Genomic DNA, 14,205 nt, shown 5'->3' on the forward strand with positions numbered 1-14,205 from the left:
AGTCTGACCGCAGAGCTCATGCTTTTGATCCCTATATGCTGAAGTAGCCATGGTTGCTGTTCTTATTTTGCAGATGGGGAAACTGAGGCACGGGGTGGGGTGGTTTAAGTCACTTGCCTAAGGCCCTAGAACTAGTCAGTGGCGGTGCCTGGATTCAACCCACAACAGCTGAGCTTGGAACCAGAGCCCCAAACTTGTGCAGTCAGTGCCCTGTGGGGTTTCCTCCTGCCCTGTTTGCAGCACACTTGGTGTGGACCGTTATAGCACTGCAGACCGTTCCCACACAGCACTTACTGGTTCTAAAAACTTACTGGCTCCCTCACATTTTTTTTTCCTCCGTGAACATGAGCCTATTTTGCTGGTGGAGTGGAGGCCCCATTGTTTGAGGGGGCCTTTGAGAGCCAACCAGCTGCCGGGCCTGTGAAGTCCCTGTCGGTCTGTGAGAATCCCCAGGACTTCAGGAGGCTTTAGCCGAATTCCAGGATGCAGATGCTAGCCTGAAGCAAATTTTGTGTCTCTCCCACCAGTGCGGGGATGTGAGATGCCATAAAGTTGGCCTGTTTCCAGACTAAGTCTCAGAATGCCTGTCTCGTTTCAGGAAACAGAGCCCTCTCCCACAGTTAGCCAACGATTTCAACATCTCTCAGAGAAATTCTACATGGGCCTGGGATTGGAAGCTTTGTTTTCTGAGGACTTTGGCTGGAATTTTCACCTTTGGCTTTCCTGGCCTGCTCCCTGGGCCACAATTTCATCATCCTGCTTTGGGACTGGCACTTCCTATTCAGTGTCTGTCTGTCTGTCTGTGAGCATTACACGGAGCTGAGAGAAAGCACAGCTTTGCTCTGTGTACCTCGAGGCTCAGGGGCTTGGGCTACTGCCTTGTCTAGTCTTGTCTGTTAACCAGGTGGCCTTAGGGGAGTCCTCTTAGGGCTCAGATCGACAAAGCCAAGAGCAGGGGCGAGGAGACAGGAGGACGAAGATGGTGGCCCGCGCCCCTTCTTCACGTTCTGGTTAAATGGTCAGTTATCTCTGTACAGCTGCTGGATCTGCTCTCTTATATATTGGCTGGTCCCCTACTTGGGTCTTGGAAGGTGGCCATTTATCTGCAACTGAGACGGCCTAGAAGAGTGAAAAGAGCTTTGTTTTTCACTCCCTTAAATAGCAAGCAAATAAATTGAAAATACCAGCACTGGCTGGGTGACAGCCTGGTCCGTTGCCAGAGGCAGTGTGAAGTGACGGTGCTGTGGAATGCAACGCGGTCATCTAGTTCATTTGTTACCAACCGAGGCTCATCCAAGTGATCCCGACTTCGGAGAAAACCATTTCAAACAAAGGGGGAAGTTATTTGCATGAATATGTCCATAGGAACAGTAGTTATACTAGAGGAAGATTGGAAGCAGTCTAGAGGTTCAACATATGGGAATGGTGAAGAAAGTTATAGTGGATTCCCCCAAGAATAGTTCTCACCAAAAAAAAAAAAAAAAAAAAAAAAAAAAAAGGAATTACAGAGACTCTAAGACAACATGGTATTAAGAAAAAAGCCACAATTAAAAGTGAGTGTGGAAATTCCCATGATTGCTCAGCAGTTAAGGAACCCAGTTAGCACCCGTGAAGACACAGGTTCTATCCCTGGCCTTGCTCAGTGTGTTAAGGATCCAGTGTTGCCGTGAGCTGTGGTGCAGGTTGCAGATTCGGCCCAGATCCCTCCTTGCTGTGGCTGTGGTGTACGCTGGTGGCTACAGCTATGATTGGACCCTAGCCTGGGAACCTCCATATGCCGCAGATGCAGCCCTAAAAAGACAAAAAGACAAAAAAAAAAAAGTGAGTGTGTGCCGTAATTACACTGCATAAAACCTATGCACATGACAGATCTGAAAGATGACATAGAAAAAGATTAATAGTTACTATTAGGATGCTGGAATTATAAGTAATATTTTCTCCTGTTAGTAAAAAAAAAAAAAAAAAAAAAAGGAATGGAATGGAAATAGTACAGATTTTGGATTCAGACCTAGAATGGAGTTCTGGTCTTGCTGCATCTCATTAGGTGTCTTTAGTGACTCTTGATATTTCCCTGGGACTCGGATTCCTCATTAGTCAGAAGGTAGAACCGTTTCTAAGGGTCCCTGGATCTGAACCTGCTTGTAGCCACCCATGGTCTTTTCAAGTGGAGTCTGCCAGACTTACTTATATCAAGAAGAAATTAAAAAAAAAAAAAAAAACAACACCTCGTGGGAGGTTATCGCTGTCATTGTGCATGAGCCACAGCGTCCTTTACGCAAGCGCTCCTGGTGGTTAAGCGGTGCCTTAGACCTGTCTCCGATCCCGGCTTGATGACGCCTCCCCTTAGGCGCTACTGTGCACATCCATCTTTGTGAGCAGAGAGAGATGCTCCAGTCCACGGAGGCTGCTTTTGAGGAAGAGCCGTTTCTGGCAAAACGGATCACTGCCCTTTCCTCCCATGCCCACTGCCCGACTCTGGTGAGTCCCTTCCCAGAAGGTTGATCCCATGTTGCCTACAGATGGGCCCTTGGGCTTTGCCTGTCTGCTTTTGATGAGTCGAGAAGAGGGTTTCTGCTCATCATTGGGTCCGTAAATCCTCTTAAAGGATTTACACATTATAAATGACCCTTCATTGCCACACAAAGATTTCATTAGTGTGGCCTTTGATCTTACATGCAAGGAGGCCACGTGCAAGCCGTACCCAGCCTCAAAGAGAGGGGTTTTATGAGGTGCTGACATTTTGACAAGCTCTTACCTGGCGCCCCAGATTGCATTTCAGTGACTCACATTGGCCGCATCTTCCCCTGTCCACCGGGTTAAGTTCATTAGCTGCCCACTTAAGTGAACCCGCATATGTTTTTGATGATAGAAAAGGGTTTGGGTTTGGAAAGTTGAGGTGCGTGCTATTCGTAGATATGCCACACAGGTGGTGGTTAGGAAAGGCTGCAAAACAAGTCAGGTTGGGATTCCAGCTCTGAGTTAGTGTCTGCACAACTGTAGGCAAGTCTCACGGCTCCCGAAGTCCTTGAGTGATGCAAGCATTGTGAACCTGCCCACTTGGTTTTTGAGCATCAAATGAGGTACGGCATGTGATCACATGTTGTGAACCGCTATGGAGCTATACCCATGTGAGGTTGATATCGGTACAGTCAAATAAATGCAAGACGGTGGTATGGAATTATAAAATGATTTAAGGCACCATTTCTATTTTTAAAACTTTCTGGAGGAGTGGCTATGTTTCCCTAAAGGGGGGAGCTTTGGTCATAATTGTCTCGAGCTGACTTGTGAAAGTGGAATGAAAATCCAGGATGCCTTTCCAGGATCATCGTTAGGGAGTTCCTGTCCTGCCTCAGCAGAAACAAACCCGACTAGTGTCCGTGAGGATGCAGGTTCGATCCCTGGCCTTGCTCCGTGAGTTGGGGATCCCGCGTTGCTGTGAGCTATGATGTAAGTCGCAGATGTGGCTTGGATCCTGCGTTGCTGTGGCTGTGGTGTAGACCAGTGGTTACAGCTCCGATTCGACCCCTAACCTGGGAACCTCTATGTGCCTCAGGTGCGGCCCTAAAAAGAAAAAGGAAAGAAAAAAAAAAACAAACCAAAAAACCAACCAAGATCATCATTAGGATCAGAACTAACCCTGGGTTTGGAAACTGGGCCTTCTGGCTGCCCTGTCCCCCACCTCTTCTCTCCCACCCCCTGTCTTCAGCTCTGACTCCTGGACTTCTTGGACTTACAGAGTCACCATCCAGCAGCCTAGAAGGAACGGGCAGCAGGCCCTGGGCCGAGGGAAGGGACATCGGGTGGCAGGGGGCATGGGCTGCAGGTGTGGGAAGCTCTTGGTGGCCACTTGCACCTTCTGGATGGGCAGCCACCTTCGTGCAGGAACCACCCTAACAGGTGCTGCAAGCGGTGGTGGTGGTGGGGGGGGGGGTCCCACCTGCTTCCAGCTGCTCATTATGGGGATTTTCCTGAGACTCACTCCACCAGTGAGTGCTGAGCCCAAGACACAGGATGACTGCGGGAAGCAGAGGAATGGGAAGGGAAGAGATCAGGGAAGTGGCTGGAAGGAAGGAGAGAGGAAAAGTCGGATAAGAGCAAGAGGCGGGCCAGGCAGAGAAGGACCTGCTGTTCTGAGGCTCTGATCTCCAGCTCAGGACTTTGGAACAAGGGTCAGAAATGGGAGTGGAATCTAATTAAGGAAGATAGAGCTCCCGGGGACTCCGGCAGTGAGAATGTGGGGGAGACAGAGAAGCCAGGGGAAGATTGTCCAGAGCAGAGGCCGACTTGCAGCGTGCTGTCTGGGAGCAGGGGCAGTGCAGCTGGGGGCAGTCACACCGAATGGGGGGCTGGGGCTGGGAGGAATCCATCCTGTGTTTGGGTAGGGAGTGGCAGGGGTGCAGTGGACCGGGACGTGGCGCCCTCGATAGCACTCAGCCCTTTTCAGAGCCGGGCGGGAAGGGCAGGGCTGCAGCCCAAGGATGGAACAGTCATTCCTGTGTGTACCTTTTAATGTAGTTTTTTTCCCAAATAGATTTTCAGTATATCAGGGACACAGTTTGTTTCCTCCAAAGCTGGCTGATCATCAGACCACTTAGGAGGTTATTTGTTTTATAAATACACTGTACTGGAACTTGCCTCGGCCCTTATTCCCATCAGATCTGGCTTAATGGCTCTAGCAGTGATCGCTGGATACTAAATGGTTTCTTATGGCTCAGCTTGGTTTATATGAATACAGTTGTTTAGTTTTTTCATTTTTTTGACTGCACCTGCAGCATGCAGAAGTTCTAGGGCCAGGGATTGAACCCATGCCACAGTAGCAGCCTGAGCCACAGCAGTGACAACACAGGGTCCTTAATCTGCTGAGCCACCAGGAAACTCCATTCCTGTTTAGTTTTTAAAAGCACAATTACATCAAGGGAGTTCAGGAAAGAGAAATAAGGGCGTGACCCAAGTGCCTTAAGGTTCCAGCAGTTAGCAGTTAATACACAGTTATCTTCTCTGTTTACTGAATGATTGAGCTACTTGCTATAGTTATAAAAATTAAAAGGATAAGATTGCATTTTACTTCTCAGTTAGCCACCCCTCCTCACTTGCTTTTGAGCTGGTGCGGCTAAGTGCTCTGGAGTGACAGGTCTGGGGTCACAGCTCAGCTCTGCCAGGCGGTAGTCACACCAGCCCAGGCCACATTAACTGCCCATCATCTAGAGCTGCCCAGGGCCTTGCCTGGCCACGGCCTGGATGGCATGAATGTCTCACTCCTGCTCTGGGTTTTAAGTAACATGAGCAGGTTACTCAGTCTCACTGTCCATCAGCTCCTTTGACTGAAAACTGGGGCCACTGCTGGCTCCCACCTCAGGGGGCTGGTGTAAGGATTAAGCTGGATAATCCAAGGAAGATGCATAGATTGGTCCTGGGCAACTAGGAAGTGCTTGGAGGATAGTAATTATTGCTGCTGGTACTCTCATCTTCAGAGTATGTGAATTACACTGCAGTTGGTCATCCTTTCTTTGGCCAGGAGTAACCTCGGGCAGCGGGGTTCCTCGTGCATTCAGGAGGGCTGGGATGTAGAAACTGCTGTGGCGGGTCTCTGTGGTGGACGGACCAGAGAACTGTGTGCGCCGAGGACTCAGTGCAGGGCGAAGGGTCCTTCGGTTTGTGTGTTGGTTCTCAGAGTCCAGTGTCTGCGCCCCTGGGCGGAAGAGGGGTCTAGTCCTAGAGTTGGCCGAGGCCTTGCTTGCCATAGGTACATTTGGTGTTTGGTCTCTCCCGAGCTTATTAAGCACCTCTTGTATGCCAGCCCTCCTGTTTGATGCTTTAGGGCACCAAGAGCAGAGACCATGACGAATAACTGGTCCTATCTGACTGGTAGCCTACATCTTATTGAACACTCACAAAAAAATGCGGTGAGGGACGTTATTGTTGCCCATTTATATTTTTTTATCTTTGTGCCTTTTTGTCTTTTTAGGGCTGCACCCGCAGCATATGGAGGTTCCCAGGCTAGGGGTCCAATCAGAGCTGTAGCTGCCGGCCTACACCGCAGCCACAGCAACGTGTTGCCTGTTTATGGATGAAACCATCAGGCACAAAAATTCTGATAGTTCCAGCTCTTAGGAGAATGCCTTTTTGCATTGCGGGAGAAGCAGTATATTTGCACAAAGTGAGTAGTGAGCCCTGGAAGCATGTGCTTTAGAGCTGCCGTAATGCTTCACAGAAGGATTTATGTGGGAGTTTTCCTTATGAAGGAATGGGACTTGGTCTTCAGCTGGTCTTTTTTTTTTTTTTTTTTTTGTCTTTGCCTTTTCTAGGGCCGCTCCCGTGGCATCTGGAGGTTCCCAGGCTAGGGGTCTAATCAGAGCTATAGATGCCGGTCTACACCACAGCCACAGCAATGCAGGATCCGAGCCGCGTCTGCAACCTACACCACAGCTCATGGCAATGTCGGATCCTTAACCCAGTGAGCAAGGCCAGGGATCAAACCCGCAACCTCATGGTTCCTAGTCGGATTCGTTAACCACTGCACCACGACGGGAACTCCCAGCTGGTCTTTTTGTAGCAGGTGCTCTTCTGAGCAGCTCCTGTGCTGCCTCATTTACAGCTCATTGGAACCCAGTGGTTTAGATACTAGTATTAACCCCGTTTTACAGATGGGGAATCTCAAGTCTGAGGAGGTTGAGTATCTTGACTATGATGAGGAGCTCGCAGAGGTGGCCAGGAGTTCAGGCATCTGACCTGGCCTCTCTCCCACTGCCTCACCTACCTGCCCTTGTCTTTTGCAACTTTTTTTTTTCCTGTGGCATCTGGAAGTTTCCAGGCTAGGGGTCCAATCAGAGTTGCAGCTGTGACCTACGCCACACCCACAGCAACTCCAATCTAAGCCACATCTTTGACCTGCATTGCAGCTTGCAGCAACACTGGATCCTTAACCCACTAAACAGGGCCAGGAATGAACCCACATCCTCATGGACACTCTGTTGGGTTTTTAACCCGCCAAGCCACAACAGGAACTCCTACCTGTCCCTTTTCTATTCTCAGGCTCAGGTGCTTTCTCTTCCCTTTCTGCCTTTTTTTTTTCCCGGAATAAAACCATGTCATCCTAACTGGCAGGCCAGACTCCCAAAGGCTCTTATCTTTCCACCCACAAAAGCCATTCCTTGCTGACTCGGTTGCGGGGCATTTTGCTGAATAGATGCCAGCCCTGGAACTCCATAGATAAGCCCGTGGTGGCTTGTGTTGTCACATCTCCCTGATGGTTTGCTTTTCATGCAAATCCATTCATTTATCTAAGATGAGAAAGGGAGAGGCCACCGCACACACAGTTAAGTCAGGGCCTGGGGACCGAGGCTGTGCTGATTCTGGAATGGGAGGCCAGTGAGGGGCAGTTCCGATGGGATAGAGGCCCCAGGGAGCATGGGCGGTGTGTGTACTGACTAACGGGAGATTCTGGACCTGCCCCTACAGGGGTCAGTGTGTGAGGCTTCAGGGAGGCAGGGGGAGGGCCCAGGGCCCCCCCAGCCGCTGCTCCTGCTAATCTGACTAACCCCCCACACACTGTGGTTCCACATGTTTCCTGCTCAGCCACTTCAGTTCCAGAGCAGGGACCGTGGTAATGACTTTTCTGGCATGTCTGTGTGTTTTAAATACAAAGGGCCCCTGGAAAACTGATCAGAAACACCAGCCACTGGCCTTTTAAAAACTTGGGGTCTTGGATTATGTCAGGGTGCCTTCCTGGTGGTGGCATTGTACTAAGGTTAGTAAGATGTGACCCCTGGGCAGGTCACTGGACAGAGGGGTCTGAGGATCTCTCTCTATCACTTCTTACAACTGTATGTGAATCTACAATTACCATAAAAATTTTTAAACATTGGGTCTTTTAAATGCTACAGACTCCAAAGAGGTCTTAGATCTGAATGTTCCAGGAGCAACTTATGTGGTGTCCAACACTTTGCCAATATCCAGTAAACATAAAAATGGTGTACCAGGGAGTTCTCTTGTGCTGCAGTTGGTTAAGGATCTGGCACTGTCACTGCAGTGGCTTGGGTCACTGCTGTGGCGTGGGTTTGATCCTTGGCCCAGACACTTCCACATGCCGTGAGTGTGGCACCCCCCCCCCCAATAGGGTACCCAAACCACTCAAGGCAATAAAAAGGAACCAACTGCTGATACATGTTATTGTGGACAAACCTTGAAAACACTGTGCTGAGTGAAAGAAGCCAGACGTAAAACACCACATATTGTATGATCCCTTTTATAGGAAATGTCCAAAATAGGCAAATCCATAGAGACGAGCAAATTAGTGGTTGCTTAGGGCTGGGAGTAGCGGGGTGGGAGGCTGGGAGGAGGGGCCGCTGATGGGTACGGGGTTTCTTTTTTTGGGTGATGTTCTACTATTAGGTTGTGGTGACAGTTGCACAATTCTGTGACTAAACTAAAAATCATTGAGCTGTACGGTTTAAATGGGTGAATGGACTGGTATGTGAATTACCCCTTAAGAAAGCTGTTAAAAAATGTAGGGTCCTTTGATGGTTTTAGGAAAAGTACTAACAGCCCTTTGGAAATAGCTGGCGTCTTCTAAGTGCGAGCCCTTCCGGACACTGATTCTAACTCCTCGATTCAGGCCCCTGTCCCGGGGCGTGTTCTTGGCTCCCTCACAAACCAGATTCACAGGCCTCCCACTGAAACCACACTGGTGTTTCCAGTGGCTCATCCTGAGGGAATGAAAACTCAGCGTGTGCCAGACCTTTGGCTAGGTGCTTTCGCATGCTGTCTTGAACTTCTCGAAGCCCTGCACGCATGGTAGTTTCATGCCCACGTTTTCTATGGGAAGAGAGAGTGGTCCCGGAGAATAGACACAACAGGCGAGTGATGGATGCAGCGGTAACTAGAGCCAGAATGGGGGGCTCACTGACCCCAAAGTCCATCTTCTTTCCCCGCCTGGTGCAAGGCTGGGGTGAGGAGCTGGCCTTTAGGCATGTCACCAGGGAAAAAGCCTGTGTGTTCCGTGCAAGTTGTTTCCAGGCTCTGTCCTCAAAGGTGGACTCTGCTCCCTCCGGAAATGAGGATGACACTCTGCCCTGTTCCCTGGAGCAGCTCTTCCCAGGAGAGCTTCCATGGAAAGAGGACTGTGGGAAAACATGTGGAGGCCTTTCAGGGACACGTTCCTGAGTGTCACGAGCTCTTGGAGGAAATGTGTTTATTTCCCTGAAGCCTTTGCTCTGCCAGTGTCCTGAGTTTCCAGGAGTTCAGAACTCTAGGAGCCGTTATTAGATATGGAGGGAACTATCCCTTATGTTTGGTAAGGGATAGTGCTGTTATGTCGGACACAGGCCCCTGATGGTAAAGTGGGCATTTGAGGGAATGCAGGGGGCAGGAGTGGTCCTTGGGAGAAGGTTTACAGTCAGGTCGTGATGCTCAGAGTGGTCCCAGGAAGAGTCAGCAGCTCCTGGGATGCTTATTCCAAGCTTAGATTCTCAGGTCCCAGCCCAGACCTACGGAATCAGACATTCTGCGGAGTGATGTCCAGGAATCTGTGTTTAATAAGCTCTGAAGATGCTCTTTACACACCCTGTGTAAAGCAGGGTACCGGATGATCTAACCCACGCTTGGGGTTGAGTGGAAAAATCTGGTCGTGTTTCCAGCAGGGCATGTTGTCTTGTGCTTGACCTGATGTTGCAGGTTGGCGTGGGAGCTGGAAGGGAGCTCTCGTTCAGCGGTTGACAAGCTGTATTGAGCACTTCCTCTATCCAGGCGCCCACTCTCTGCTCCGAGGGAGCTTACAGCCCCATGAGGGGGCGAGTCAGAAGGAAACTAGGTGCAGAAACTGCTGCCGATGGGGATGTGACCTGAGACCCTGGCCCTGGTCAGAAGGAGGAGGGATGTCACCCTGGGATGGTGACATTTAGCCCAGTCAGAAAGAGGTGAGCTAGGGGTAGGTGGCAAAGATGATGCTGGAGAGATGCGTCAGGACTGGATCTTCAGGACCAAGAAAAGGAGTTAGAATTTTACTTTAGAAATGCTGGACAATTATCAAAGGCTTCCATCTGGGGAGTGACAAATCTGATGAAAGGTTTCAGATCCACTGGCTGCTGGCGAAGGGTGGTTCGGAGGAAGGCAGATGGGGAAGCCAGGGGCATAACTAGGGAGATTCTGCCCAAACCGTGGTTGCTGCAGTCATGTTTTCCTCCCCACCCCCACCCCCCCACTTTTTCTTTCTTTTGCTGGGGACAAGGGGACACAATTTAAGAAGAAAAATCGGAATTGCTTTGTCAGGGTTTCTCTGTTAGCATTTTACTGAGATGGCCCAGGCTTGTGTGAGAAGCGTATGTCCTCGTTGCTTTCATCATGCAACATTATATGTTACATGTATTACAATACTAGCCATGTGTTTACCCATTTAATTACATATACCATTACTTATAAAAAGTAAATTTTGTCAAAAGAAAATTCAGTTTTGCTGTCCATATTTTTGAGGCAGTTGATTCCACTTTAGCAGTGTCTGCAAGATTTGATCCAATTCAGGAATCTGAGCTCACTAGCATTGCCTGGATGGACATTTTCTTAGTGGAGAACTGCTTACCTGGGTGTACCAAAATCTAATATTTAGAAGAATGATTCATTGCTTTAGGCGCCAAGAGTCCTGGGTATTGTGTTCAAACAGTCCAGTGGTTGCATCAGTTTGACTTGATCTTGGATGCGTCATTTCCATTTGTCTCTCTGCAGAAGATGCATAATCATGGTAATTGGGTGAGAGCTCTTCAAGACCTGGGAGAGACAACAGCATGTGCCAAGGCCCTGTGGCAGAAGGGAGCAGGCTGATATTGTAAGAACTGAAAGGCAGCCTGAGTGGTTAGAGAGGAGATGCAAGGGGGGTCCAGGGCTGTTTGTCGAGGTAGGCAAGCACCCAGCTGGGACCTTGTTGGAAACTTTCATTTTTATCTGAAGAGTAAGAGGAACCATGGGAGGGTTTAAATAGGGGAGTGACATAAGGTTGATAGCTATGTTCTCTCATTCCGTCCTCATAACAAATATAGGTGGTAGGTAATATCTCTATTTTAAACCAGCCCAGAAACCTAGGGTAGTGGAGATTAAAGTAGCTTACCCAAGAGCACCTTGCTGGTGAGGAGTGGAGCCAAGAAACAAACTCATGTGAGCCTGACTCCAGAGTCCCCTGACCTCCGTATCGGCCTACCTCAATAATAATATAACAATAACTGCGGTTTTAAAAATGCTTTGAACTCTTAGGATGAAAGATCTCCCTTAAATTACAAAGTGGTATTATGCCGGAGAAATCTGAGTGGCGATGTGAGAGTGGATATGCGGGGAGCTTTTGAAAGGCCCCGTCTGCGTGGCTCTGGTCCAGCATCCTCAAGTTCCTTGTCGTCTGGTGGGGGGGGCGTCTCACAAGCAGCTATCAACACAAGGACGGGCTTGGCGGCTCTGGCCCGCCACTTGACACTGCCATGGTCCATAAGGACTCATTGTCTGTGAAATGTGCCCGGGGTCTGTGCTTTCAGGGGTTTTGAGCTGGGAAATCAGATCTGGGCGGGTCATGCGTGGTTTCAGCAGAGCAGTCAAGCCACACCAGGTTTCTGCTTTCTCCTTCTTGGGTAGTCAGCTGGCTAAAGCAGATTCTTAGAGGCCGGTTAGAGAGATCACCATCTCAATTTTGAACCCAAGAAGCCCCTTGGTCAGGGTTGACGTGGGGAAACAGCTGCTGGCCCACAACCCTCAAAGCTCCTGTTGATGACGACACGTGTCTGCTCTTTTCTAGTTGACCATGTGGTTCCTGAGCCTGGGACAAGCCTGCTGTCCGCCTTTGACCAGTGGAGGGAATGGGCCGACAGCAAGTCCTGCTGTGACTACTCTCTGCATGTGGACATCACCGAGTGGCATAAGGGCATCCAAGAGGAGATGGAGGCCCTGGTGAAGGACCACGGTAGGTTGTGCTGACCGACGCCTTCTGGGGATATTTCCTTTCCAGCCCATGAGCTGGCTTGGCGGAAGAAAAGCTCTTGCCAGTAGTGCTAAGGGATGCCTGCTGGGAGGGAGGGCCTGGGCTGCAGGGCATGCTGGTAGGAGGTGGCCAGATAACTTACTGGTGTGAGGAATCATGTGCCCAGCTGGGCTGGGGAGCTGAGGCTGCAGGAGCCATTTGCCCTCCAAGGAGCACAGAGCACATGGCAGTGAGGAGCCTGGGCAGTCTTGACCCTGAGTACAAGACGTGGGCAGCCTCTTCCGCAAACCCAGAAGAACCAGCATAGGTCTGAGGGTGATGAGGCTCTGGGAGCAACTGAAGGGTCTTTTTGGTTGCTTAGGACTCTTTTGGGTTCTGAAAGATTCTCAGGGAGGCTGGGGAATCTTGTTGACCTCAGGGGGCCTCTGAGACCCCCTTGTTCACAGGAAGCTTGGAGGTTTGGGTAGTGTTACCAAACCACATTGTCTTGCGGCGGGTGGGGGGGGGGTCTCCTTGACCTTGGCTATAGACTAGAGGTCACGTAGGGTTACATGTTGACCTCTTTGGATCCTAATTATCAAGGAAGTGTCTATGCTTTAGGTTTCTGGGACTTCTAGGCTCAGAATTACCATGACCTGTGAGTAATATGGCAGAAGGGAACTTTGGGCGTGGATGTGGTGGATATCCATACATATGGTAGAAAAAGCCTGGGATGAAAATCTGGAGTCTTGAATTTTTCTGCTTTTCTACAGGCTAGCTGTATGACCTTGGGCAAATCACTTACATTTATGAGACTCAATTAAAACCAAAAATCTCCCATGAGAGTATTGGATTTGTTACCCTAAGACTTCTCCTGGCATGAAGGTCCCTTATGAAAGAAACTAGGAAACCCTTGACCGTTCTCACTTTCGAGAATACTGAGACTCAAATGGACTCAATACTTCCAATGAAATTACTCCATACCAGCCCTGAGCATTACAATAGCAACTGCTGCCTAGCAGGAGTGAAGGGCAAGGACGTCCTGAGACATTGAACTTGGGCAGCTTCCAGCACCCCCTGTGGCTTGAATTAAACTCCAAGACTAGAAGGTTGTTTGAACAGTTGTTTACCATTGTGATGGGTGTTGGGCAGAGGTGTTTGGTCTGGTGCCTCTAGAAGCAAGAACTCCTACAATGCCAGGGCGAGAACTGTGACATCTGCTTGTCACACTCATGGACCTTTTCTTATTTAAATTTCTTAGAAATTAGCATAAGGGCCATCTGTTTACCAGAAAAAAAAAGACATTTATTACAGATCTTCATCTCCAAGATTTTCTAATTTATGTTCTTATTAAAGTCACAACAGTTAAGAGCAATTCTTACTTCTAAACTTTAACTTTTAGTTGTGGTAGAACACAACACAATGTAAAATTTATCCTCGTCATCCTTAAACGTACGGTTCAGTGACACTAAGGATATCCACTGGGTTGTGCAGCCCTTATCACCATCTATCTCCAGACCTTTTTCATTTTTCCAAACTGAAACTCTCTACCTATTAACCATTAACTGCCCCTCCCCCTAGCCCTTGGCAACCCCCATTCTACTTTCTGTCTCTGTAAATTTGACGTATAGGTGGACTCCTGTAGTATTTGTGCTTTTGTGACTGGCTTGTGTCACTTAGCTTGATGTCCTCTAGGTTCATCCATGTTGTAACATGCGTCAGGATTCGCTTCCTTTCAAAGGCGGGAAATCCATTGTGTGGCTGGACCACGTTTTATTTCTCCATTTACTTATGGATATTTGATTTGTTTCCACCTTTTGGCTTTTGTGAATAATGCTGCCATGAACATGGGTGTACAAATCCCGGCAGTGAAAGATTTTGATATTGTTTTGAATTTAGAGACAATTGTCAAAATGCTAAAAAGCACTCTGTTCCCAGATTCTCCAGCTGTTCATATCTCACCCCATTTGCTTTGTCATTCTCTCTCAGTCTCCATCTCTCTCTGTCTCTCCCTTCCTTCCTCCTTCTCTCTTTCCACACATATGTATAGTGTTATAGCTTCCTTTTTCCCCTGCAGGGTATTTGGTTTACCTTGTGAATCACGTCTGCACCTCTCTGTTTTGTCATCCCCTAGGGGTCAATTCCTTCTTGGTGTACATGGCTTTCAAAGATCGCTTCCAGCTCACAGATTCCCAGGTAAGAAAAGCTGCCTTTTCTGAGCAGGCCGACTGGCATTTGGAATGTTCGGGCCTCTGCTGCTGTCTTGAAAGCTGCCT

At 49.0% G+C, this 14,205-nt stretch overlaps 1 protein-coding gene across 4 annotated transcripts in view; it reads left to right on the plus strand.

Moving 5' to 3' along the window:
* The window catches only part of DPYSL2 (dihydropyrimidinase like 2), a 116,969-nt gene that overhangs the window by 71,880 nt on the left and 30,884 nt on the right, over positions 1–14,205 (plus strand). For all 4 annotated transcript variants that reach the window (XR_014828418.1, XM_001927801.7, XM_001927796.6 and 1 more), the window contains exons 4-5: positions 11,768–11,932; positions 14,064–14,125. Coding sequence is in view for 3 of the 4 variants with exons in the window: in XM_001927801.7 (XP_001927836.1) it covers positions 11,768–11,932; positions 14,064–14,125 (227 nt within the window). In the remaining variant the exon portion in view is untranslated. The remainder of the gene's footprint in view (positions 1–11,767; positions 11,933–14,063; positions 14,126–14,205) is intronic.

The sequence above is a fragment of the Sus scrofa genome, chromosome 14 (genome assembly GCF_054392235.1).
Source record: "Sus scrofa isolate SSC_HxYL_T2T_F1_AM1 chromosome 14, Sscrofa_HxYL_maternal_Yorkshire_Landrace_v2.0, whole genome shotgun sequence".
NCBI lineage: Eukaryota > Metazoa > Chordata > Mammalia > Artiodactyla > Suidae > Sus > Sus scrofa.